The following is a 25,191-nucleotide window of genomic DNA, read 5'->3' as shown; positions in this document are numbered from 1 at the left end:
CTCCTCCGATCCTCCCAGTAAGCTTTGTCTACTTTCAACCCAATCCAACTCTGGCTCCCCCTGTGAGGTGGGTCAAGTCCGCTTATATTGGCCAACCTGGAAGTGTTTCTGTTCATCTGCCCACATGGTCTGCAAGCATTTGATGGCTGGGTGAAAATCTCATGCCATATGACTCCTCGACTTCCACAGCACCCCCTGGCGGCACCTACGGTACCTAATAGGACTAAGATATAGAATTCCACATGCCAAGGTGCCCTGTGGGAATCTGGGGCACTGCTGCAATCCAGGGGAGCTGCCATTTAGCATTCTGGGGGAGGCAGTGCCATAAAGAAGCTGCCTTCCCCCATCCTTCCATCTCTTGGGCGTCCCTAGATGTAATACTGTAATATCTGAGTTAGCATAACTATACTATAAGTTAAAATCCTTAAGGATATAGATCTCAAGAAAACAATCTAACTATGGCCAGGAGTCATGATATTATGTGACCCCAAAGGTGCAGTGCTATTTAACTAGTAGGTTCTTTATAAGAAAACTTCACAAATTACATTCAGGCTTTATGGCATGCACAGAAAACTAACTAATGATTGCCTTTATCTTGTTGTGACAAAAGTTTGAGCAAAGACATTTTTAATGGTGACCTCATCGGGTAAAAGTGCATTTAATAAGCTTTTATATATTTGGAAAGTTGCAGAGCCTCATTACATATGCTGTATTGTTAGTCAGTGTGCTTAAACGAGTTGAAATCTTTTTATGAAAATCTATAGACTAGAAATAGAGCTTTCTCATTCCATAAAAAGGCTTTTTCATCAGTACATTCAAGAAATATTTCCAGTAGCAGGCTGATCAGAAAATGAAAGATCTCTCCCCTAGGTGTCAGTTTTTCCTTTCTTTTCCTCACAGAAGAGATTCAGACAGTCCAACTCTTCTACGTTATTATAACTCCTTTATAAATCATTTAAATGTTTTCATAGCTTTTCTTGCAGTGTTTGAGAGAACTGCACATCACAAGAGTGCTATACAAACCTCAGCAACAGCACAATCTCAGATATGCAGTAGCCTGATACTTTGACTTGCTAAAATAATTGCTGGTCTGAGTTGAATGAGCTGTGTGAAGATAACACAAACCAGAACCCCACAAAAAAGATGAATTTAACAATATTCAGGTCTCACAGTTGTACCTCAGTGAAGTGCTCAGAGAAAAAGATGCTATTTGCAGGAATTTTCAGGTAAGGAATGCAGATGTTTTGAGGTAAGGCTTTTGAGGTAAGCCATTTCTTTGCAAAGTCTATCCAGGCAAGGGCATAGGCTCTAGTGGTCAGGACGCATTAGTGCAGCCCCCTATATTTATTTTGTTTAGAAATATTTGTCCAGACCAGACTGGAGCACAAAGAAATGTTTATGTTGTGTGCCTCAGTAGTGCCTGTACTGTCTGAACTATGCACAGAACAATCTGTGTGCTAGGCATCTCATGTTACATGCATTCTCCTTGCTACCTGTGTGCCACACCTATGACTGTAAGGAAGAGCCACTTCAACTTTGGCAGTTAGCTGCTGCCAGGACCAGGAGTCAGGACTCACCCGTAATGCGCAGCCTGCCACACGGGCACACAGCTAGGTTACAGTCCCTTCCTCCTCCACTTCAAGCGTAGCATCACAGAGTGAGTGACAGGAGACCAGGGTGCAGTCCAGACTTCAGTGAGTGACTGAGTCCAGGCAGCTTCCTCCTTTCATCACCACTTCCTGCTTAGCTTATTCCTCTGGTTGAGTGGTACTAAGGTGAGAGTGTGAGCCTGAGGAAAAATCTACTCCCATAACCGTAGCTTATGCAGAGAGAAGCTTCTCAAAACTGAAGCTCATAAAAAATGACTTGAGGTCTACAATGTCATAAGACCATCTCAGTGGTCTTGCAATAAGCATTAACAGAGACATGTCTAGGAATATATTATACTAGCAACTTGGCGTGTGCTACGCTGCGCGTTGGATGACCACAGTTGAAGGACTCAATCGTAAGGACCTCTCGTCGGGTGTTTCATTGGCACACTTTTGCCTATTTCTTTCGCGATCACAGCATAATCTGTCTTCTCTCTCTGTAGGAGCTTCAGTTGCCTTTCGTTGTGCGGCAGAGATGCATCGTTGAGCTAATCTGTGTGAATGCTGAATGTCCGTTTCTTGCGAGCGACTGTCACGCCTTTGCCGCTTTGCTTCATGATCACGCTGTAATGTGTCCTCTCTCGCAGCAGCAGGTTTAGTTGCATTTCGTTTCAGCATTGTTGCGTAAGGTCTCCTCCGTACAAGTGCACATGGGTAGCTGAAGACAGAAAGGCATAGGGGGCATAGTGAAACACACAAATTGGTGACCAGGGGAACCATCCGACTCAGACGCGGGGCTCGAAATACTCAAGGGCACATGTTATTTATAATTGAATTTTTTTTTTTGTTATGAACTTCCCCAAAAGAGTTGATCCCTGTAAAAAGTTAGTAGTATATGAACAATATAATCTGTTGTAGTACGGGCGTTAATTAGCGTCACACCTCATAACCTGCATACACCACGTGTTTGGCTGTAACGCCAGAAGCGCGGTGGACGCTGTAAGGGTAGGTTGAGGTTTCTGTTTGTTTCGTGATTTTTTTATTTCATTTTATTGATTATTTAATAGGCAGAGGGGAGAAGACGTTAATGTAACACTGTCTATTTCTTTACTTTTGTTTTGAAAAGATTTTCGGGAACAGGAAAAATAAAAGCAAAGGGGAAAGAACGGAGGGGGGTAAGCAGGAATTCTGAGAGGGGATGGACTAGGAATTTTATGGACTTTTCTACGGGGCGGCTATACAGCCAAAAGGAACGCGGACCCGGACACGGACACTGCGCTGGGCTTTTATTATATAGATGATAATGTTATAAATGATTTTGCTGCAAAAAAGTCAAAACGTGACCAGTTTTAAAAAGACTTTTATTTGCAATATTAAGTCCTTCCATTTTCCAACAATGTGTTTCTAATATTATTTATTTGTTGTACTTGCTTTATTCTATATAAAGTTTGTAGAGTCTGTTAAATAATTTATTGACATGCAAAGTGGTTCTGTTTTGTTATTTAAATTTTCTATATAAGTTTGGTATGTCTTGGTACACACACTATTTACATGCAAAAGAGTTATATTCTTATATTAATATTATTTTGTTATTCTGTTTACATGTATTTATTTTTAATTAAATAAGTGATTAACCTGTGTTAGAAGCATATTGTGTGTGTGGGTGTTTGTGTATGGTGGTGTGAAAGGTGGGGTCAGAATTTCTTGCCTGGGGCACCAAATAGGTCAGCAATGTCCCAAGGCTGTCATATTCACTAATTATGGTAATGTGTTGCATGTTAGCACATACACGTAAGAATTTCACTGTACTCTGTACACATGATATTTATGACTCTATAAACAATATTTAATATGCAATGTCAGAGGCTAGGCACCATTTCCTCAGGATGTGCTTTAAAATAAAATTGCAGAGACTACTACTGATCGTTAGCTAAACCCAGGTCACTCAATGGAATGCCTCCGAAAAACGTCCAGTGAAACTTGTAAGGCTTTTGCTATGTCAAATATCACATTTAATGATATTAGAAATAATATAGTACATCCCCAATACTGATCCTCTTAAACCCCAGAATTCCATTTTAAACAAGCTAAATTCTTTCACCAGGATAGATTTACCTGATTTATATAAAATAATTTCTCAACTGAGACTCTGACCCTGCGTCCTTGACCCAATACCAACAAGATTTTTCAAAGAAGCATCTGATGTGTTCTTGACATAGCAAATTCATCATTAGATAAGGGGGTCTTACCAGATTGTCTTAAGACTGCTGTTATTAAACCCCTGCTCAAGGAAAATAATCTCAACTCCTCAGTTTTTAAAAATTTTAGACCTATTTCAAATCTGCCTTTCTTAAGTAAAATCCTAGAAAAGGCAGTCATTATGCAGCTAAATGACCACCTTAATAAACATTCTGTTCTTCACAAGTTTCAGTCAGGTTTTACAACAAATCACAGCACAGAAACTGCACTTGTTAAAGTAGTAAATGACTTGCGGGGAAATGCAGACAGAGGCCATTTATCTGTTCTCATTCTCTTAGATGTGAGTGCCGCATTTGATATCACTGATCAGAATATTCTTATAAATCGCCTTAGTCAGTGTGTGGGCATTATAATATCTGCTTATAATTCCTAAACTTAAAAGAAGTGGTGAGGCAGCCTTCTGCTGTTATGCACCTAAAATCTGGAATAGTTTACTAATAGAAATTCACCAGGTTAATACAGTGGAGCACTTTAAAAAAACTGCTAAAAAAACATTATTTTAATAGGACTTTCTTATAGCTTCATTTTAATTCAACCCTGATAATCTGCAAACACATTTAATTATCACTTTTATTTATGGCTCCAAAGTCCGTACTAACTCCTACTTTCTCTGCTGTTCTTTTTCCAGTTTTCTGTAGTGGTAATCTGTGCCACCACCACCTGATCAAAGCACCATTCAGTTCCTACATTGATGGATTGAAGTCCAGAGGTCCACATGACCATCATTGTCTAATTCTTCCACATGAAGCCTGAAAACCATGAGGACTAATTGAGATCATTTATGTTAGGTAGAACGCCTAGTGGGGGCTGGATGATCTTGTGGCCTCGGAACCCCTGCAGATTTTATTTTTTCTGTCCTCCGTGGCCATTGTACCATACTTTACTCCTTGTTAATTAGTATTGCCTAATTTTCATATATTGTTTTCTTTTTTCTTTCTTCATCTTGTAAATCACTTTGAGCTACATCATTTGTATGTGTCACAAGAAATACACAAATACATCAAAAAGGTTTGGGGCAGCCACCCATATATTGTGCCCTGGTTGCAAAAGGATTGTTTTGAGGAATTGTATTCAAGTTTGAGTCCAAAACAGAACTGACTAGAGAGAGAGAAAATGGCAGCTATAAAGCCCAGGACAGGAAGTGACGTCATTGTTGGTGCCGGAACCAGATGTGATGTGACACACACACAATAATCCCCTACCCACCCCTCAGGGGACTGGAAGTGACATCATCCATTACCAAACTGCCCAACCCCCACCAAACCCCCCACACCCCGCCGGTACCAGAAGTATCTTAATCAGTGGCGTGGATGGTCTGCAGAAAACTGAGAGAGAAAGTCAGTGCAGTTCGCCACCCCCTGGTCTAGCATGGTAGTACTATTATTATACCCTTTAGATACATCCCAATTGCACGTTGGTGAAAAGTGCTATACAAATAAATGTTGTTGTTGTTATAGCGTGCGGTACATATAATCCAGAGCTCATCAAATATGAAAATTCTGATTTTGAGCCCCACTCTGTGTATAGTTGAAATTTAGCTATAGCAGACAGGGGCTGTACCTATCCAGTTTTAATTCTTAAGATTTTAGGCAGAAAATAGCTAACGTTTTAATAACAGCAAACTCAAAATTATAATCAGTACAAAGAGTAATGTAATTAAAAAATGGCGTTGAAAAAAGGATGAAAATGGAGAAATGTGTTTGAGAAGACAGGGTAACACATTTATACCACATTTGTACATTCAAACCCACTATTTTAGTCATAATAATAATAATAATATTACATTTTATTTATATATTACCTTTTCTATGCTTAAGGCAAAGGCACTTTTTTATACACCATGAGAACTATCAAGGATATCAAGGATTACCCACTAGGATAAAGTTGACCCTCATAAACTTTGAAAGACTTAATCACCATTTGATGTAGTGTCCTATGCAGGCAGGAAAATCACCTGTTAAGTTTGGGGCCAGGCTGTCTGAGGTGGTGAGGAACACTCCGTTTAAGATAATTGGTGAAGAGTGCTGGTCTGGCTTTTCAGTTGTTCTCTGAGGCCTGCACCCCTTACTGTGATTCATTGTGACATGATCCATGGTAATGTTGCTCCAAATTACTAATCACACTCATCACTGTCATGTTAATTCATTCTGTAGAAACTCTGGTTTCACAATTACCTTGAAAAAGAGATTATTTTCCTTTCAGATTAAACTAGACCAATTTGTTATGATCACCACGGAACAGTTCAAATATCTAGAAGTTATAGTGACACAAAAACTTAAAGTTCTTTTCAAATTTAGTTTTTGCAATATTGATGGAAAGCATCAAACAAGTTGTTAAAAAAACAGTATAGTCACCTATTCCCCTCACATTAGCATGAAAAATGAATATTGTTAAAAGCAATATCCTTTAAAAGCTCCTATTAACTTTTGTAAGTATCCATAAATGCATTATATGCTTTTTTTAATTATAGTGTATACAATTTTTACTTGGGTCATTTGGAATGCATTAAGGCGACGTATAGAAAAAACAGTTTTGCAAAGACCTAAACAGTGGGGATAAATTTGTAATTACTGGGTTGAAGATACTGTACATGCACTTAAACATAATGGAAGCAAGCAGAAAGTACTAAAGCTATACCTGCTTGTTTATCCGTAGAAATAAAATCCTATCTAAACTCTTCACTATTGTAATTGCCTTGCTCTGTGCTCTCATGCTCACTAACTGACATGAATCTATCAATAATTTTGTGATGCAACAATTGTTCAATATGGTACCAAGGTAAGGATCACTTTAAAGCCAAGATGCTATTGTAAGTTGATAGCGTGCATAATAATTATTTTTTCCACCTTCTCTTTACCTATAAAGTACTGAATTCATGGAAGCTGCTTGTTATTCAGACTTTTAGAGACCTCCATATTGACAATATGTTTCCAAGTTTTGAACAAATATGCTTTAAATACAGTTTCCAAGTACCTACAATACTGATACTATGTGAAAGGTAGAAGCGTTTTTAGGTTTAAAAAAAAAAACTGACCACTGTTCCTAATTTTCCATCAATGGTTGAAACTGTATGATTCTATGATCATGAAATATAAACAGAATTTCTAACGGTCTGCTGTACAATGGACTTTTTGTTAACTTAGCTCTCTGATTTGAAGAGCATGCTGATATTGATTTCATTTAATAAATGTATGAGATGTAGTACTGATTAAATCCTTGATTATTCTGTGTTTCATTCATTGCAATCTGCTCTTTGTAGTGTGCTGTTACATCTGCTACCTCCTCTATTTTAACCAAGCTACTGCTCCCATTCACAAAATCAGGCATCAGAGTGATTGAAAACCTTCAGAATCAATGGTTTGTGTTGTTGCAGCAGACCATCATAATTTATTACAGCTAAACAGATTCTACAGTACATGTGCTGTGTGAAATATTAGAATGTCAAAACATGTGATGGGTCTAGATCAGCACAGCTCTAGTTAGGTGCACTTTATTGTTATATTATTATCGGTGATTCTACCAGGCAGACAATGCTGTGTAATGCTTAAGACATTCAACTTCAAACCCTGAGTTTGTAAGTTAAAATCTGGCTACTGACACTGTAAGTCACTTCTCCTGCATATTCTCCAATAAGGGAAAAAAGAAATGGAACTAATCAAATCAAATATTGCAAGCTATCTTCAATATAGGAGTCAGTCAAATAAGTAAGTGAAAATCTGTGCAAGTGCTCTGCACTATAGAAGAATAAACTGAATTTAACTGTGTAGGCTGCTTAATTATTTTATGTAAGCTGTACTGATTAATAAAATCACACTACAAGTACTGCATACTGCAAATCCAAAAATGAAACTGTCCCCTCCTTCTTAATACAACTTAAGGTTGTGGGTGGTTGGAGCAGGAAGGGGCACCAATTGTGGACTGCCATGGTTAAGATGTGGAAATAATACCAGATTACTGGACAAAAACCTACACATACACAGAACCCTACACAAACAAAGACCAAGTCTGGAAAGTTAACTATCTTTTGTATTTATTTCTTTAATTATGTATGAAAGATGCCATTACTATATACAATTTTGTGCTAAATATAGAACCTTCAGTGTGCAGTATCTCAAAATTCAAACACAGCCAAATAATATCATTGATTAAGATGAGTCCAGAAAAAAGCAGGAACAGGCCACCAAAGAAAGACTTCTTTGGAAGGAAAACCAGCAGCCACAAAGACCTGAACCTGTGAATGCTGGACAGAGCTGTATATTGCAGAATTTTAGTTTTCTTGCATTTAGCGTGATTTTTTAAAATTTATTAATAAAAACTTGATAAGCAAATAAGACATGCATGTGTTTAGTTGTCACTGACTTCACTGATGACATTATACTTCTTTCAGGGGTGAGTTATGTTTGATCATAAAGTGCCAATAGCATGCAATGGTTGTTTTCCTTCTTACCAATGGTTTCTAGTTTACAACCAAGCAAGTAAGTCCCTTTGTAATTAGCAGCATTAAGCTAGCAGTCCTGAGCAGCCTTGTAATATCACCTACCTAGCTGACTAAATCAAAACTCAAGCATAACCTTCACAATGTGTAAATTGTTCTGGGGAACAGAAGCGTGCATTACATGTTCTAAACAAATATATCAAAAACCTGAGCATATTGGCAAACACCCCAGATTACCCAGGGACACCTCTCTGCATGTTCAAGTATCAAAGCACTTTCCTTGGATACCAGTCACAGAGGAACCTGCAGCCTCCCTGATGCTGATGATGAAGTGTTTGCAGTAGTAGAAACATGCAGCTCTTGCTCCTGACAAAGCAGAAATGAGAGGAAACATCAATCAAGAGACATGAGATAAAAAGTGTACAGAACCCCTTTACCAGATTTAGTGCCAGTAGCTAGCCGACTGCTCTGTGACACCAAAAAAGAGGGATTTGTCCCTCAATTTCAGTTACATTTTTATGGGAAGGCTTTAGTCGTTCTAACATGAGGAACTTTTAATATATGATGTATGGAATTTGATACACCACTGAGTCATTCATTTTACTAACTTGCTTAGTCCTGGAAAACGTTGTCTGGGGATTGCTGGAGCCTATACCACAGGCTGCAGACCCAGGACAGGACACCAATCAATCATAGGGTGAATATGAAAATGAAATTTCATAAACTATCGTAAACCCACAAAACTGTGCCTTACAAAAATGATTCAAGCTGTTTGAAATGTTCTATGATTAGTCTTATTCATTTCTTTCTGTACTTTGTGAACGATAATTTAAAAGTAAAATATATTTTTCCAAACAACTGTCCATTTTCCCTTTAATGGTCCTGGGGGGTGGGAGCCTATCCTAGCAGCATCTGATACAAGGCAGAAAATAACAGTGGCCTATATGCCTTTCTATTAGAGGTCACAAGTTTAAGTGGCTGGTGTAAGGTAATGCAGTTATGTATCACATACTGAATTATAATTTCATAGCTTTAAGGTTGTATTTTCTCAGCTTTAACATTGTATTGACTTTCCAGTACTCTACTAATGAACATATATTTCAGCATTTGTAAACTTTTCAAAATTTAATTTTAAATCTATAAAGGCTCCTAATTCCAATTTATGTCTCCCACATATTTGAGTTACTCCTCTTTGGTAGCTTCAGTTTCTTAAGTAATTTGCACAAGCATTACCACAGACTATTGCTTGTTATTTCATTATTGTTAATATCTAGCATTACTTTCAAGAACTATACTAGTGACCGAAAAATGATGAGCTCTTGCGCAGCAAGATAAATCGGTTACTATGAAAACAGATGGGGCCAAATTTATCAGTTAACATTTATCACGATTTTCTATAAAACTTTTAGACTCTTACGTTATTGTAAAGGGGATAAAAGTGGATTTACAGGTCTGAGTAATATACAGGTTTAACTTTCCCCTTATTTGGCGAGACACGCTCTTAAATCCTGTTTACAGTGTTGTCAGTTGCTATAGAGACGAAGACGCGTGACTGAAGCGAACCAGCTTGTTTACGAGAAGAGGGCGAATTTACAGCCGCAGGAATAATTCATCCATTTTCAGTCCTGCTGTATTCACTTAACATTTCCACGATCCCTCCACATTGACTAACACCAGATCAATTTATAGTCGCCAATTAACATATTTAGAATGTGGAAAGAAACCTGGACTGCCGAGAAGAGCAAGTAAAGTCATATATAAACAACCAAATTTATTTAAAAATCAGCATTGGACTGTATCTGTTTTGCAAAGTGCACAATGCACAGTATCGATCTTATGAACAGTTGTTCTTTACTTAAGAGTCAGTAAAAACTGTAACTGGGGCATTAGTATACGAAGAATCTAGATGTTTCAATTACCTCATATTTTATTTACGCCTTTTTAATTATTTGACCCGTGAGTAAGAATGAATTTTGCATTTTCTTTCATTAAGAAATAACCATGGAAATCGCTACCTGCGTTTTCAAGAATAAAAGGATAAGAAAATGCTAAAAATGTTTCCAAAAGCGTCCTTCTTAAGTCAGGTGTAGCAGTTTATCGCTCGCGATTTGATTAGCTTTCGATTGCGACATAGCCTTTCACTCCCTAGACCTTCAAAGGGGGCGCTAAAAAAAGATAGGAACGTTGTAATCAAACATATTTCTCTTATTTAACAGTCTAAGCCACACCCTGTCGCCTTCAGATCAGCCAATGAGAGCTCGGCGCACGTGACGAGCGTTCTTTACGATGACCTCATCCCTGGTGTGGGATGACGTCAAATTCAAGATGGATGGAATCACGATGGCTACACGCTCAACTGAATACTGAAAGAAAGTCGCGTCAATTGGCTTTGAGGAAAGGCAAAAAAATCAGAAAGGTGAGTTAAAGTTAAATTTAAGTTGCGCTCCGAGACGCTGGGTCAGTTAACCTATCAGTTTCAGTTTGGAAAAGGCGTCCTTTCCTGACGTAACTCTGAGGTGGTTTCTTTTTTCTTCTCAGCAGATCGACTGTGCGGTCCCTAAGCGAGGAAACGCGCATGCGTTTAATGAAAAAGCGGCCGCGAGGTGTGTCATGTGCAGCTGCTCAATGCCCAAACTGCAGCTTCGTCGTAACAGCGCATGTGCTGTGCCAGTACTGGTAAACTTAAAGTTTGTGAATGCGCATGCTCTTTGGCAAGTCGCGACGCGGCTTTCTTCAGGGCGCAGGCGTAGCATTTAATTTGTCATAAGTACTGGCGACTGTTAGGATGATTTGTCAGCGAAGAAATAATGCCAAATTAAACTTACTTTTACCCATTCTTCTTCTTAGCTCATCTTAATAAAAAGTAGCACGTGCATGATTGGCGCTGTTCGGAGCACTGATATGGGTAAACCAAAAAGTGCAATTTTCTATTAAACGGTGAAGTTCTGGTGTAAATATTTTTAAAAGCTCGTTCTTTACTATGTAGGACATTTTTCTGATGTGCTTCCGTCGTGTCTCAATTCGATCTCCGTCTGCAGTATGTAATAAGCGCCTAGACGCTACTATTTCGTAAAAAGATTTCTGTTTTTAAGACCTGAACTTGAAGCGAGATCACTGGACCTTATGATGCCTACAGGCATCTAGTTATACTTTTAGTGGTGGTTGGAATCCGGACAAGCAAGTTTCCCTTTCTTTGGGAAATATCCTAGATTTAGGCAAGATAAGTACCTAGTACAATAACTGGAATATGATTTTTAGATACGTAAAAGCAAATTCTTAACACTTGACATTTAAATGCAGCGTTAACTTAATGCCGGAGCTACCAGAGACACGATTTGACAACATGGATCTGTAAAGCGTTCCTGCAATTTCAGACAAGTGGGCAACGTGACAGAAGTTAAAACCAATGCAGACTCTTACGTAAAAGTACATCTTTTACACTTCTAGCAGAACCTATGGGGTGGTTAACTACGACCTGGAGAGTCGCAGTGGCTGCAGGTTTTTGTTTCAACCCAGTTGTTTAATTAGAATCTAGTCCTCACCAATGACAGATCTTATTTAATTTTACTGGTTGTTAGTGTGTTAAATCTACCATGTCGGTACATTCTTTTTTCATTTCTAATAATACATATATAAGTGATTTGAAGTCTAAAATGGATGAGTAATTTTTCTATTCTTAACTTTCTCTTTAGTTTCCTTCTGAGTACTTAAACCAAATAGTTAATGACAATACACCTGGGTTGAAATGAAGAGAAGCTAGATGTAGAACTGCTGGCTCCTTTGTCATTTGCATCTTATTGCTAATAAAGAACAATTAAAAACAATGAATACAGCTGTTTTAGTAAAATAAGCAATTAATGGTTCAAAATCTTAACAAGCAAGACAGCTAAAATGAACCAATAAAAGTCACTTGAACAATAAGTGCTTCATCAGCAATTAATGATTTCTTATGAAACAGCTGGGTTGGAGCAAAAACCTAAAGCTACTGTTGCATTCCAGGACTGATGTTGCTTATCCCTTATTAAAGGGTCTGAGTCTTAAATAGCAAACTAATTAAAGAATTAGTAGCAAAAACTAGTCTCTAATTAAGAAAATGCTTAGAATGAAAACCTGTGGCTCTCCGGACTTGGCCACCCCTGAATGAATTTCCTTTAGATTGCTTCTAGTAGGAAAAGTAAGTGATGTTGCTATACTGTACATCCCGATGAGTATTCAGACTCAATTGTAATGTAATGGTTCAGAGTCTCTGTAATGTATTAGGTGATGCTTCCATTATCTGAAAATAATTTCATCTGCTCTCTTTTAAATGGTTGGATTAGCAGTAATGTCCAGGATTGCAATCATTCAGAGAACTTTAAACCCAAAAATGCTGGCAATGTTAAGCAGAGAATATCCATGCTATTAAATTATTTGTATTATAGTACAGCATTTTGTAACAAATGTATTTGATTAATTCTGGTTTTGTGATAAAAGAATAAAAAATGTTGTTTGTTGTCTGCCTTTCAACCAAAGGTGCTGGTTCATACAATCCTGAAGTGGATCAACTGGGTATAATGGAAGGTGGATTTTACTTTTAAAATGTAATACAATGTGTGCACTCAATGTTTTGTTATATGGTGCCCAAACCTCTGTAATTATAAAAAATGGACAAATTATGATGATAGATTTTTATATGGCTGCATCATGGATTGAGAAAGCATAATGTATATTTGTGATATGTTATAATTAATCTTCTGATTCCCCTGTTGCTCAGTGGTTAACACTGCAGCATTTGTAAAGCACTTCCTGTAAATATAACCATTACTTGCCAATATATGTACAAGAGTATGGCATTTAAACAGGTCAAATTGTTTCTTTAAAGTTAATGAAGTATGTTTTTCTCAAGGGCAATCTCATTAAAATGTCTTAATATCTGAAACAAAACTTAGCCATTTTTTGTCTTGTACCGTTCACAGTGTAACCAAAAAAACACAGCATGCCTCAAATAATGGTTCTGTTTGATGTTCTCCTGTCACTCACACGTTTGTTAAAAAAAAAATCTGAAGAAGACGTGCATGTTAGGCATAAATAAAAGGAGCAAAGGGAGTCATTTCATCTTGTCATACTAATCCTTACTCTATGTGTGATTTGAGGTTTAAATAAAAAAATAAGTCTTTTATGAAATTTTAAAAAGTGTATACAGTACCAGTCAAAACTGTTAGAACCTGATTTTTTTTCAGTTTTTATTGAAATGTGTATGCAGTGTAAGTAAAGCAGTGTAAAGCAGTAAGCAGTGTAAGTAAGTCCAGTGAAGAACATGAAATAGTATAAAGGAAAGTAGGAACCAGCCAGTTGTTTAAAAAAAAGTTTTGAAGAGTAATATTTTCAGAGTTATACAAAATAGCCACTTTTGGGGAGCAAGTAATGGGTGAACAACTTAACCAGCTTTGCTGCAGCAATGTCTGTTATTTAAGTCTTGAAAGATGTTGCAAACAAACAATTTCTACAGGTGTTCCAACTTGTTGATTACTTTCAAGCCATGTATCTGTATAAATGCAGTAATGATACACACAGTGTTGGATAATATTACACCGTGTATTGCTAACATAATTGTGAGAGTCATTTAATAGAGGAGATAGACAGATGATTACACTCCTTAAAAGTATAGGTATTTCCTTTAGAGAAATTACACAGAAAGCCAAGGTGTCAGTGAGTACAGTTTCCCACATTTTTATATTATACTGGGTAGAGATGCTCCAGTCATGTGTTATTAGGGCTGATACCACTCACTGATTTCATGTTAGTAGAACTGGGCCATTCAGATACTGATTTGTTTTCTTTATTCTTGTTTTTTTTTCCTTTTTACATTAAGCTACTGTATAATCAGCCATGTCTTATATTAAAGTGTTATTTTTTTTTAAATTAAACTACACACCATACGTGTCACCTGTTTGTAAAAAAAAAAAAAATCTGTTGGTTTCTTGTTCAGTGACTATAAAATATTTAAATAAAATTCTCTTAAAACATACTTTTTAAAACTAATAAAACATGTGCACAAAATAAGTATCCATAATACACATGACATAGAAGAAACTTTTTTTTGTCATAGTTACAAGCTGTAATTTTAATAAAATGTCTTAATTCATTTTTTTATTTTCTACTGAAGATACACTTCTCTTTTTTTTACAATCTGTTGATTCCTCAGATTCCCTTTTTTCAGTTTATTACTCCACTTTCTTTAATGTAAAAGACAGTATTCCTGCCTTCATTCTCTCCTAAAGTCTGTCAGCTCTGTGTTTACAGGACGTTCTTGGCAAAATGAGAGATGTGATTCCTGAAGTACAATAATACTTTGTGTAAAGGAGCACCACAACTAAATTACCTTTAAGATTAGAAAAGCAGATTCTAGAAAAAAAAATGTTTTTTGAGACTAATTTACCGATCACCAATCAAGTTATTTGAGGTGAAAATTTGCTGATCTCAGTCAGCAGCCAATCGATCAGATCATCATTCGTGCTGGGATTATGCCACATTTCTAGCCTTTTAACACGCTGTGTTGCACTTTCTCTCTTTTATTCTGTCCTATTTCCAGGTCACATGGGGATGTGGGTGTTTTTGTATAGTTCAGTGTCTGAATTGCATTAATATACATTGACATAATTAATATAAATTTGATAACAAATTGCTATCAATTATTTGTATTATTTAATCATACAACTATAGCATATTTTGTAGCCTTTTTTCTTAATGGAATGTTAGATGTTTTTCTTATGTCATTATTTAGCAAATGCTGTTTCTATTGCTATAAAAATTGCCAAGTATTCTTTTAATTCACCTTCAAAAACACCTACATTAATAAATTATTTCAGTTTTTTATTTACGTTTTGTACATCTGTTTATTTTTTTTATTTAATCAGTTTGTCTTTACTTGTGGTATTATTTCTATTCTTAATATATAATCAATTTTAAAGTGCTCACATTGCATTTTTGCATCTATGGTGATTGAGTGTTAATGAGAAAATTTGTATTTTATTCCACTTTGTGGTGGCGAGTGTCTCCATACAGGTAAAATAGATGGATAGTAATTTCAGTAAAACCATATATGAAGAAGTATCTTCTGGCTTGTCTGAGAATTGAGAATTACACTGTTGAGCAATCTTCCCTTCAAATGCAAACCAAAAATCATAAAACCAGAAGGGAATACTGTACCCAACAATGCTATTTTTTAATCTTTTACTTTGTACTGGTGGCTGAGAAAAAAAATTAATGTAATATTTTCTTGGAAAAAGTACATAAGAGAGATTCTCATAAATGGGATCGATAGGAAACCAATGCTGGATAGTGGTAAATGTTGTGAAAATGTTCATATATAAAAGAAAAAAAACACTATTTGTCTGAATGTAAGCAGCCTGAAAGTATATGGTAAACTCAGTGATTCATGGGATAGAATTTTTGACTTGAAGACCCAATGTTCCCCATCATTTGTTGGTCAAGAGTGCTGTCTTCAATTCAAAATGTCCCTCACATGAGTTTTTGAGTTTCCTGTTGACATACAGGCTGATAATATGATAATAATTGAGAAAGTAAATAATTAACAAAAATGTATGCATTTTGCATGTTTTGAAATTTCGCTTGTAAATATGACGTGTGGATTATGCGACACGAGTAACATGAGATTTTATTTTCCATTTTACATGGATGTTTTTTCACAACTTTTGCCACTGCCCAGGACTGATCATGTGTCCGTCTAATTTATAAAAACATTTCTTATGTACTTTCTCCAAGAAAATATCCGGTTATAGGTAACATAAAAAAAACTTAATTTTTGGGAGAAGTATTTCTTTAATTAAATTTTTTTTCATCTTTTTTTCATCTCCCATCATATCCCAAAGAGATTTGAGTCATTTTAATTGGCTAATCTAAACTGTCTTGCTTTGAGTAAGCGTGGGTATGTAGAACTACACCCCGTCCAGAGCCAGCAGCTGCCTTCCACTCATTGCTGCCTTAATAATAAGCAGCCACTAGAAGCCTTATACATGTTTGAAACTGAATGGAAGAGAGGCTGTATTAAACCGAGAATGATTTAAGCCTAGATGACTTTAGGAGCATGAAATGGCATTAACGGTTTAGTGAATATCTGCTTTGGTTGTAATAAATCAATATTGTTGGCTTACATTAAAAATAACTTGGTAGCACTTTATGTTAGGTGTCCCTAATTACACTGTTTTTGCCATATAATTAAATGTATATTTGCAGAGGAACTAGGTGTTATTTATTACCTTTTATTTCCTGTGTAACACAATGTAATCAATTGTAATTGTTATTCCACAAATTTTATACATACATACTTATAAAATAATTAGTGTTACACTGTATTTCACAGCAAGTTAAAGATAACATCTAGTTACTCAGTACTTATACAGGTAATTACATGGGTAAGTAAATTGTATTAGGGACACCTAAAGTGATACCAATAACTTTTATTTTAGGTCAAGCTTCTGTTTTGGCATTACATCATTCTTTCTCTATCCAACTTATTCTTTGCTTGAAGTTGAAGAAATGGGGAGATACTTAAAATGATATACAATTACTTCTCTTGCAGTTTACAAATAAGTACACTATAATGTTAGGACTTGGTCTTAGTCCAGACTTAATTTCCTTATTCTTCATGTCTGTCTTTATTCCAGTAACTGCCGTAGTGAGGTTACTGATCAAAGAGCTCCAGCATAACTTTTACAGTAATATACTGTAGAAAATCCATGTAACAAACGCTAATCAACAGGTTTTCTGACTGATTGTTTATACTATGACTAAAGTTAGTTTTTATAGTATGTTTCATTATGAATGGATACATCTAGTTATTTTTGAGATATTTCTTTAGTTGTATAAACTACTGTTTAGCAAGCTACCTAGAGTACATTTGGGTAAAGTACTGGAAAAGGCACCAGAATCTGTTTTCACACTTTCAGCTCACATGCCCCAGATCACCACAACTCTAAAGTACATTTCATGCTACAAGCTTCAGTGACCTAAAAAATCACTTCAGCTTCCTTTTACTTTCCAAAGAGACACATACAATATTTGGTTGATTAACAGTGAGCTAGCCTATCATGTGTATGTGGCAGCAATTGACTGGCATTACATTCAGGATTTTTATCTGGCTTGCAACTGACATTGCCTTACTTTAATGAAGTAAACTGGTCTAGAAAATGGGTAGGTAGAAGCACATAATATCCTCCTCACATTAAATGAGTAATCTGTAGTTTTAGATAAAATGATACAAATAATGAAAATATGTGTTATTAAACTGTCTAAAAAGTGTTCACAAACACCCATATATTAAATGATATTTGATTAAAGTGTTTGATTCATTCTTTGGTTAATTCTCATACTTGTGTTAATAACTTCTTAGACTGTTTTTCACGTGTGATAAACTGTATTTGTTTCTGAGAAGAAAAAATATCCAAGGGAAAGTAAACGTCACATAGACACTGTGTTAGGTTGTGTAATCAAATACTGCAGGTTGTAATGTAACATGAGCTTCTAGCATTCTTCTCTGCAGCTGGAATGAAGGATAAACAAACTACCCTTTGTTGAATATCTGTTTCACAGAAATCATGTCTAGGGAAAGATGATAATCAAATTCAAAAAGACAGGTTTGCTTTTTTAGTTGTTAGCATATGGAACAATACTTTTGGGCTTTCAAAATAAATGTTTTTATAATATGAGCTGTTTAATTTTAACATGGTGTAAAGTGCAGCAAATTGTATTGATATATTTTTGAAAACACTTTCCTATTTAAATATGTTGCATCAGCATTGTAAATTGGTGATTCTACACCAAGGAAATAACTTAGAAATAAAAAAAATATATATTATTTAGGACAACATTCTTACTTGTATTTTTATTGTATTTTACAGCACATCATGATGGAGGACCTTCTTCATTATGTTAATCCAGCTCATGGCATATCTCTTCTCAGTTCTTTAAATGAGCAGCGTTTAAAAGGACAGCTTTGTGACGTTGTTTTAATTGTCGGGGACCACAAATTCAGAGCTCATAGAAATGTTCTGGCTGGCAGTAGTGAATATTTCCACACTTTGTTTTCCAGTAAAGACAGAGAGGCTCATACTATTGTGCAGTTGGACTTTTGTGAGCCAGATGCATTTGAAAATGTATTAAACTATCTTTATTCCTCTTCCCTTGTTGTCGAGAAGGACAACCTGGCAGCTGTTCAAGAGCTTGGATACAGTCTTGGAATCTCTTACCTTACTAATATTCTGTCCAAGAAGCCACGGCTTCCATACCTCAGTTCTGGTAAGAAAACAGCATTTTCTCACAATGAAGGTGGTCCTCAACAAAGAAGTGTTATTGTTTGTCAGAATCGTAACAGTAAGCCCAGCACTAGTTGTCAAAATGAGGTGCCTGCACAGAAAACTTCTGATACTTTGCAGGCCAGCACCAAACCTTTGATTGACAGAAACTGTAGGGACCTGCCATATGTTCCACTAAATGAACCAAGGCACTTTTGTGGGAAAAATGGAAACATGCCACCCAGCACTGTTCAAGTACCTGAAACTTTGAGAAACAGCAAAAATTCCACACAATCACCACTTTCTAATGTTTCCCAGAAATCACAGCAAACATCAATGTTATCTAATAGGCCACAGTTAACTTCGTCTTTATCCTTTAATGATTCCTACTTAATGCAAGATGTACAGCCAAATTGCAGTAGGAAAAATGATGGTCTGAGTTCATTACTGCAAACTAAGGCCAGCCCTGGTGCTATAGCAAGCAAACTGGATTCAGAAAACAAAAGCATTGACAGAAGTGGTCCACTGGTTAAAAGTTTATTACGCAGATCCTTATCAATGGACAGTCCAGTACCTGTCTGCTCTTTAGCTCTGGACCTGAAATCTTCTCATGTTCCTAAAGAGCCAGTGCTTAGTACTGGATCTGAAAAGCTGTTATCTAGGACCTCTCCAGACTGTGAGTATGTGCAAACAAAGTCCAATATTATTCAAACCCTACAGCTCAGACCAGGAATTTTTATCAAGTCAGAGTCTGCTTCTAATAAAACATTAAAAGCAGAACCCAGTAGTCCACTTGCAGACCCATCTGATATAATAAGAATCACTGTTGGAGAAAGTTTGCCAGTAAACTTCAGAGATTTACAGGGAAGTGCAGAAGAAGGTCCCAGAACTCTCTCTAAGCATAACCTGAAAAGAAAGTGTCGGCTGGACAACAAAAGAAGTCAGCAAAGGAAAAAGAAGGGTTCAAATAATGACTTTAATATTGAAGAATACAAACATAATGTAGACGATAATGATTCAGATACAGATGAAGACTTGCAGGTGGTAGAGTCTCGACAAAGTAGGATGTTTAAATGCTGGAGTTGTATTAAAGTATTTAGGTCAAACACTGGACTGTACCGACATGTGAACATGTACCACAATCCAGAAAAGCCTTATTCATGTGATATCTGCCATAAACGATTCCATACCAATTTTAAGGTCTGGACACACTGTCAGACGCAGCATGGAATTGTAAAGAACCCAGCACCAGTTTCAAGTTCGTATTCTGTGTTGGATGATAAATTCCAGCGGAAATTAATTGATATTGTTCGGGAGAGAGAGGTAAAGAAAGCTTTAATGGTGAAGTTGAGACGAAGCAAGCAAAGTTGCCAGGCTCAGCAGTTTGGGCGGTGGAACCTAAGAACAAGATCAAAGACCTATTTTTGTAATTACTGCGGGAAGGTATTTCGTTTCCATTCGCAATTCAAGCAGCACTTAAAGATGCACCCTGGTGAAAAAACTTTGTCTGATGAAGACTATATTCCAAAAGAGAAAGAACAAGCTACTAGCCCAATTGACAGTAAAAAACAAGAATTCTACCCCTGTCGGCTTTGCAATGCAAAACTAACTTCTGTATTAGAGCAAGGGGACCATGAGAGAATGTGCAGAAATGCTACTGTCTGCCCCTACTGCAACCTGCGGTTTACTACTCCTGAATTAAAAATGGAGCATGAAAGCCATTGTGACTATAAGAAGCTAACTTGTCTTGAATGCATGCGCACTTTTAAGTCTTCATTTAGTATATGGCGTCATCAGGTTGAGGTTCACAACCAAAATACAATGACTACCAAAGAAAATCAGTCCCATTCACTGTCCAGTCATAATGGAGAGGTGCCAGGTAAATTAAAGGCTCAGCCATCAACAGTGGAAACAAAAAGTGGAAGCAGCTCTGGTGTCTCCAAAGATGAAATGACTTTCAGCAGTTCTTCCGAGCAGATGCATTTTGACTCTGAAGATTCCTCGTATCTTCCAGAGGATCTTACTGTATCCCATAAAATTGCATTGAAAATTAAGGAGGAACCAACGGAGGATGCTGTGGAAGATGAGATACCAGAGTCTGAACCAATAAGTAGTATGGGAGATGATGAGAAAAATGTGTGGCCATGTGAAAAATGTGGTAAGCTTTTTACAGTGCGCAAGCAGCTTGAGCGACACCAAGAACTTCTGTGCCACATCAAGCCCTTTATTTGTCATGTTTGCAGTAAAGCTTTCCGAACAAACTTCCGCCTCTGGAGCCACTTTCAGTCTCATATGGCTGGCACAGAAGAAATTGGTGTAAAGGATTCTCCTCCTCCTTCCTCCCCATCTCCGCCATCATTTACATCTGCTATACCCTCACTTCCTCCTCAGCAAGAACCACCTAAACAATTCCCAACACTAGCAAAGGTCAAGGAAGTGGAGCCTGAGAAGACTGATTCCAGTACTACTACTTCTTCCATGAAGAAAAACAGTCCTGTAGTATCTTCACAGGAATCAGATTCACTGTTTTACCATGCACATCCTCTCTCAGCAATCACCTTCAAGAGGCAGTACATGTGCAAACTCTGCCACAGGACTTTCAAGACAGCTTTCAGCCTTTGGAGCCATGAACAGAGTCACACTAATGTGTAAATAGAAATACTGATGTAATGATGGAATTATGATAAGATCGCTGTTAAATGCAGCACTAGCAGGGAAGCAAGATTTATTTTGTGAGGATTCAACCTCAAAGCTTGCTTGTATTTCAGCTATGCAGAAAGATTTGTGGAAAATGGTGTCAAAGAGATTAATTAAAAATGGATACAATCCTGTCATGAGATGACAACCAATAAATATTTAAATGTTATTTATACCCATTTAGCATTATATAATTCATTGTAATGGAAATTAAAGTTGGCTATGGCCAGGCCAAAATGTTGGAAATCTTTAAAAAGGGTTGGGTTTTGTTTGTTAGGCAAGTATCCTTTGCTGTATCAACAAAGCGGTACGTTTTGATTTTGCTTTATTTCAAGTGTTTTTACTTGTTAATTAATTATCACTTTCCTAATGTTCTTTACTTGAGTGAGGGAGAAGAAATAACTAAATACTCACTTGAAATGACTTAATATTGTTTCACGGGATAGATGGTTGTAATGAAGTACTGTTCAGGGGATGTTTGATTGTTCAGGAACTAATGTTAGGAATTTCAATTCAGACCATAAAAGCAATAATAATATTACCATAAACCTCAAGAGTTTCATAACTGTACATAGCAGTCCATCCCAACATAAGCCCAAAACAACAACATACTTTACTACGCACTGCTGCTGTTGAGTCTTTTCATCCTTATTTTTGGGTGTCTTTTCTCTCATAAATTTGTTAAATGGAAAACCAACTGCATTCATTTTAGTTTATCAACAGAAAAGCTTGCTTGATGACAGTAAAACATAATTTAAGTCAATTTCTTTAGAATTAATATTTTGTTTGTTCCTAAACACCCACATGAAGCAAAAGTACAATTTAGGCTCAAAAGTAAGTAAAACAGATTGTAAGTTCATAAGCATAGCAACATTTTTTTTGTTCTGGAAATAAACATTTTTGTTTATGTGCCATTTCTATTTTCTTCACAACATTTAATCTGGTTTAATTTGGCTGGTAACTTTAAAATTCAGAGCAAAGTATTCCTACAAAATATGTGGATAATATTTTAATTATATGATATACAATATTTGAATATTTAATATAAATTACAATATTATAAAATGATTCATGAGCTCTAATCACAGTGAGGGTTAATAAAAGACAAATATGAAATAGTCTTTTTTTTAATTGCATTAAAGGCACTTACTTCAGGTCAGACGATCAAGGTTATGGTCATTTCCCTGTAAATATATTTTCCATGTGTTTGTCTGTTGATTAGTTGTTCGTTTTTATTATTCATTTAAACTTGATGGCTAGATTCATGTAGCCCTGTTATTACAGAATAAGTGTACATCATACAAAATGTTACTTAAACTTCACAAGATTATGTAAGTATAGTCCACATATTAAAAATATATTTAATTTATTTACTGAAATGTGTTTTGCTGAAGTTGTTGTTGTTTTTTCCTCACAAACTATTAACATTGCACAGTTAAGACCCTTACCTCAAGAATATATCTGATTTAAAAACAAAAAAAGTTTCTAATTAAATTTTAAAAATACATCTTAGGATGATGGTACTGCATCAGTGCCCTTGACCTGTCTGCATTTGAGTAAGTTAAAAGGATTTTGTTTATACCTCTTGCACATGGTGCACACAAGCCGGAAGGTAATTTTCATATTACCCAGTGGATTCTTTTTTTAAAATATAATCTTACACGTTATATAAATTCTCGTGTCTGGTTTGATTTCAAATAAATAATTGGACCAAATATTTTTTCAGTTAATTCCATAAATCCTGCTGAACTCTTTGTAATAACATCCTTTTGAATTATATGAAAACATTCAGTCAGCAATACATGAAACATAACCTTTTCTAGCCCACCTAATCCAATTGAGGATAACGGATTTTGGTGGTGGAGGCATATCCCAGTAGCATCAAGCGTAAAACAGGAACTAACCCAGCATTAGCCTCCAGTTCTTTGTAGGACAGACATGTGCACAGTCACATAGGATGGTTAATTTAACCTGCATGTCTTTGGTGTGTGTGATGAAAGGCCACATGGAAAACATGCAAACTTTAAACAGATGCCAACAAGGTGTGGAATTTGAACTGGCAAATCTGGAGGTGTACTGGAACCAGTGTAACACCCTACAATATAGTAATAAATGTCTGGATACAAATTTGGTGGCTTTTATTACTTGTTTTTGACAAATATGGAACTTATTTCATTAAAATATTCATTTCTTATAATGTGGAGAAAACATTTTCAGAAATATCAGTGACAGTTATGAAATACAGTGCATTTAACATCCTCTGTTTTTTATACAGAAAGCTTAATTTGTATTCTCTTGCATATGTGAATGATTTACAATGGATGTGTGGTTAATGAGTTTGATACAATAAAATACCCATGAAATTTTGTAACTTTGTTCAGTCTATGAAACTATTTATGTCTTGACTGCAGTAACATGGCTTGAAAAAATATTTTTTTGCTTTGGTGGTATTGCAGTGTGTTGAACTTTTTCTAGTGTACATCTTTGGTTTCGTAGGTTTTAAAATAAAAATAAAACCTCAGTGCACTTAAAGGTGTGTTCTTTTAATAATTATGTTACACTTAGAAAATCCAAAGTCAATGAATGTGGCAAACAGTACAAAATGTCTTTACGTAGACTTTAAATGTTGAACATGTTTTTCATGTTTTATTTTCACATTACCATTTGCAGTGTCATTTGTCATGTTAACCTTTCATATTTCATATTCCCAACAAGCTATTATTTAACACGCTTTTTCAAAATGCAGTCATTTCTATAAACATTATGCCTGGTCATATTTTCATATCATTTGTGACATAAATACCCACTGATTTATATTTATTTTTCATCCTCTGGACACCATTTAGATTTTTGCTCCATGCAGTTTCCCAGTCAGTAAATCATTTCTACTTTTAATTGAACTCATTGTTTCTCTTTTCTTATTATACATTTAGAAAAGATAAGTAGTGTAAAGTGTACATTCATAAGAGATTTATAAATATTCATAATTTTCCCATAGTTTTCAGTTCTTAATTAATATGAAGTTTGCTTTCTTAGTTGTGTCCTGACAATGAGTGGAGCAGACACCGGAGCAATTGACACTAAACAAAGAGGTATATTAGTAAACCAGTAATGGTGCACAGCACAGTAACGTGCAGTGAATACACTTAACTTGAGCATTCCTAGTTTTCATACTCTTTCTCTGTATGTTTAGCATTCATAGGCTCAGAGGTTGATGTGCTTGCTGCTTCTTGAGCAGCTGTTCTTTTCTCCATGGTAGCAGCCTGCTTCTTCTCTTCTTTCTTCGGCATCTTTTCATGTTAAAACTGATTACGTCAGTGTTTGTGTTGCAATTACTTACTACGCTTTCTTTCATTTTTCAGTTAAGCTGGCACTTAAGTCTTCAATCTGCCTCAATCTGCACTCAAGGGTGGAGTGGTGGCTCTGAGGCTAGGGATCTGCACAGGCAATCGGAAGGTTGCTGGTTCGAATCCCGTAAATGCCAATAGGGACTCTGCTCTGTTGGGCCCTTGAGCAAGGCCCTTAACCTGCAATTACTGAGTGCTTTGAGTAGTGAGAAAAGTGCTATATAAATGCAAAGAATTAAGAGTGATTTAAGATATGAAGAGGTAGAGGAAGTGACCTTGGAGGTCAATCATTACTCCGAAAGCGGGCAGTAGATGTCATGTAGTATATGTGTACCAAATTTAAGGTCAATAGTTCAAACGGTTTGCAAGCTACAGGTGATATAAAATCCTGGACAGACAAATGGACTGCCACGGTAGCGTATTATATAAGAAGATAACTGTTTACATATCCAGGACACCTAGAAAAACCAAATGAAAATCACCAAATCTCCAATGTACTATATATTAATGCATTCTTTGTTCTTATAAAACTAATCAAATCCAGTTTTGAAATTTCTGATCTCCGGCCTTTC

The 25,191-nt window shown here is 36.1% G+C and overlaps 1 protein-coding gene across 1 annotated transcript; it reads left to right on the top strand.

Annotated features, from left to right (window-relative positions):
* Window positions 1-10,581: 10,581 nt before the first annotated feature.
* zbtb21 (zinc finger and BTB domain containing 21) lies at window positions 10,582-22,641 on the top strand. The gene is made up of 2 exons (XM_039744581.1): window positions 10,582-10,699; window positions 18,183-22,641. The coding sequence occupies exons 1-2, from the start codon at window positions 10,592-10,594 to the stop codon at window positions 21,225-21,227; spliced, it is 3,153 nt and encodes a 1,050-aa protein (XP_039600515.1). The 5' UTR covers window positions 10,582-10,591; the 3' UTR covers window positions 21,228-22,641.
* The last annotated feature ends 2,550 nt before the right edge of the window (window positions 22,642-25,191 follow it).

Source organism: Polypterus senegalus, chromosome 2 (genome assembly GCF_016835505.1).
Source record: "Polypterus senegalus isolate Bchr_013 chromosome 2, ASM1683550v1, whole genome shotgun sequence".
Classification (NCBI taxonomy): Eukaryota; Metazoa; Chordata; class Cladistia; order Polypteriformes; family Polypteridae; genus Polypterus; species Polypterus senegalus.
The sequence above is the reverse complement of the archived record's forward strand: the minus strand, read 5'-3'. Positions and strand labels throughout refer to the sequence as shown.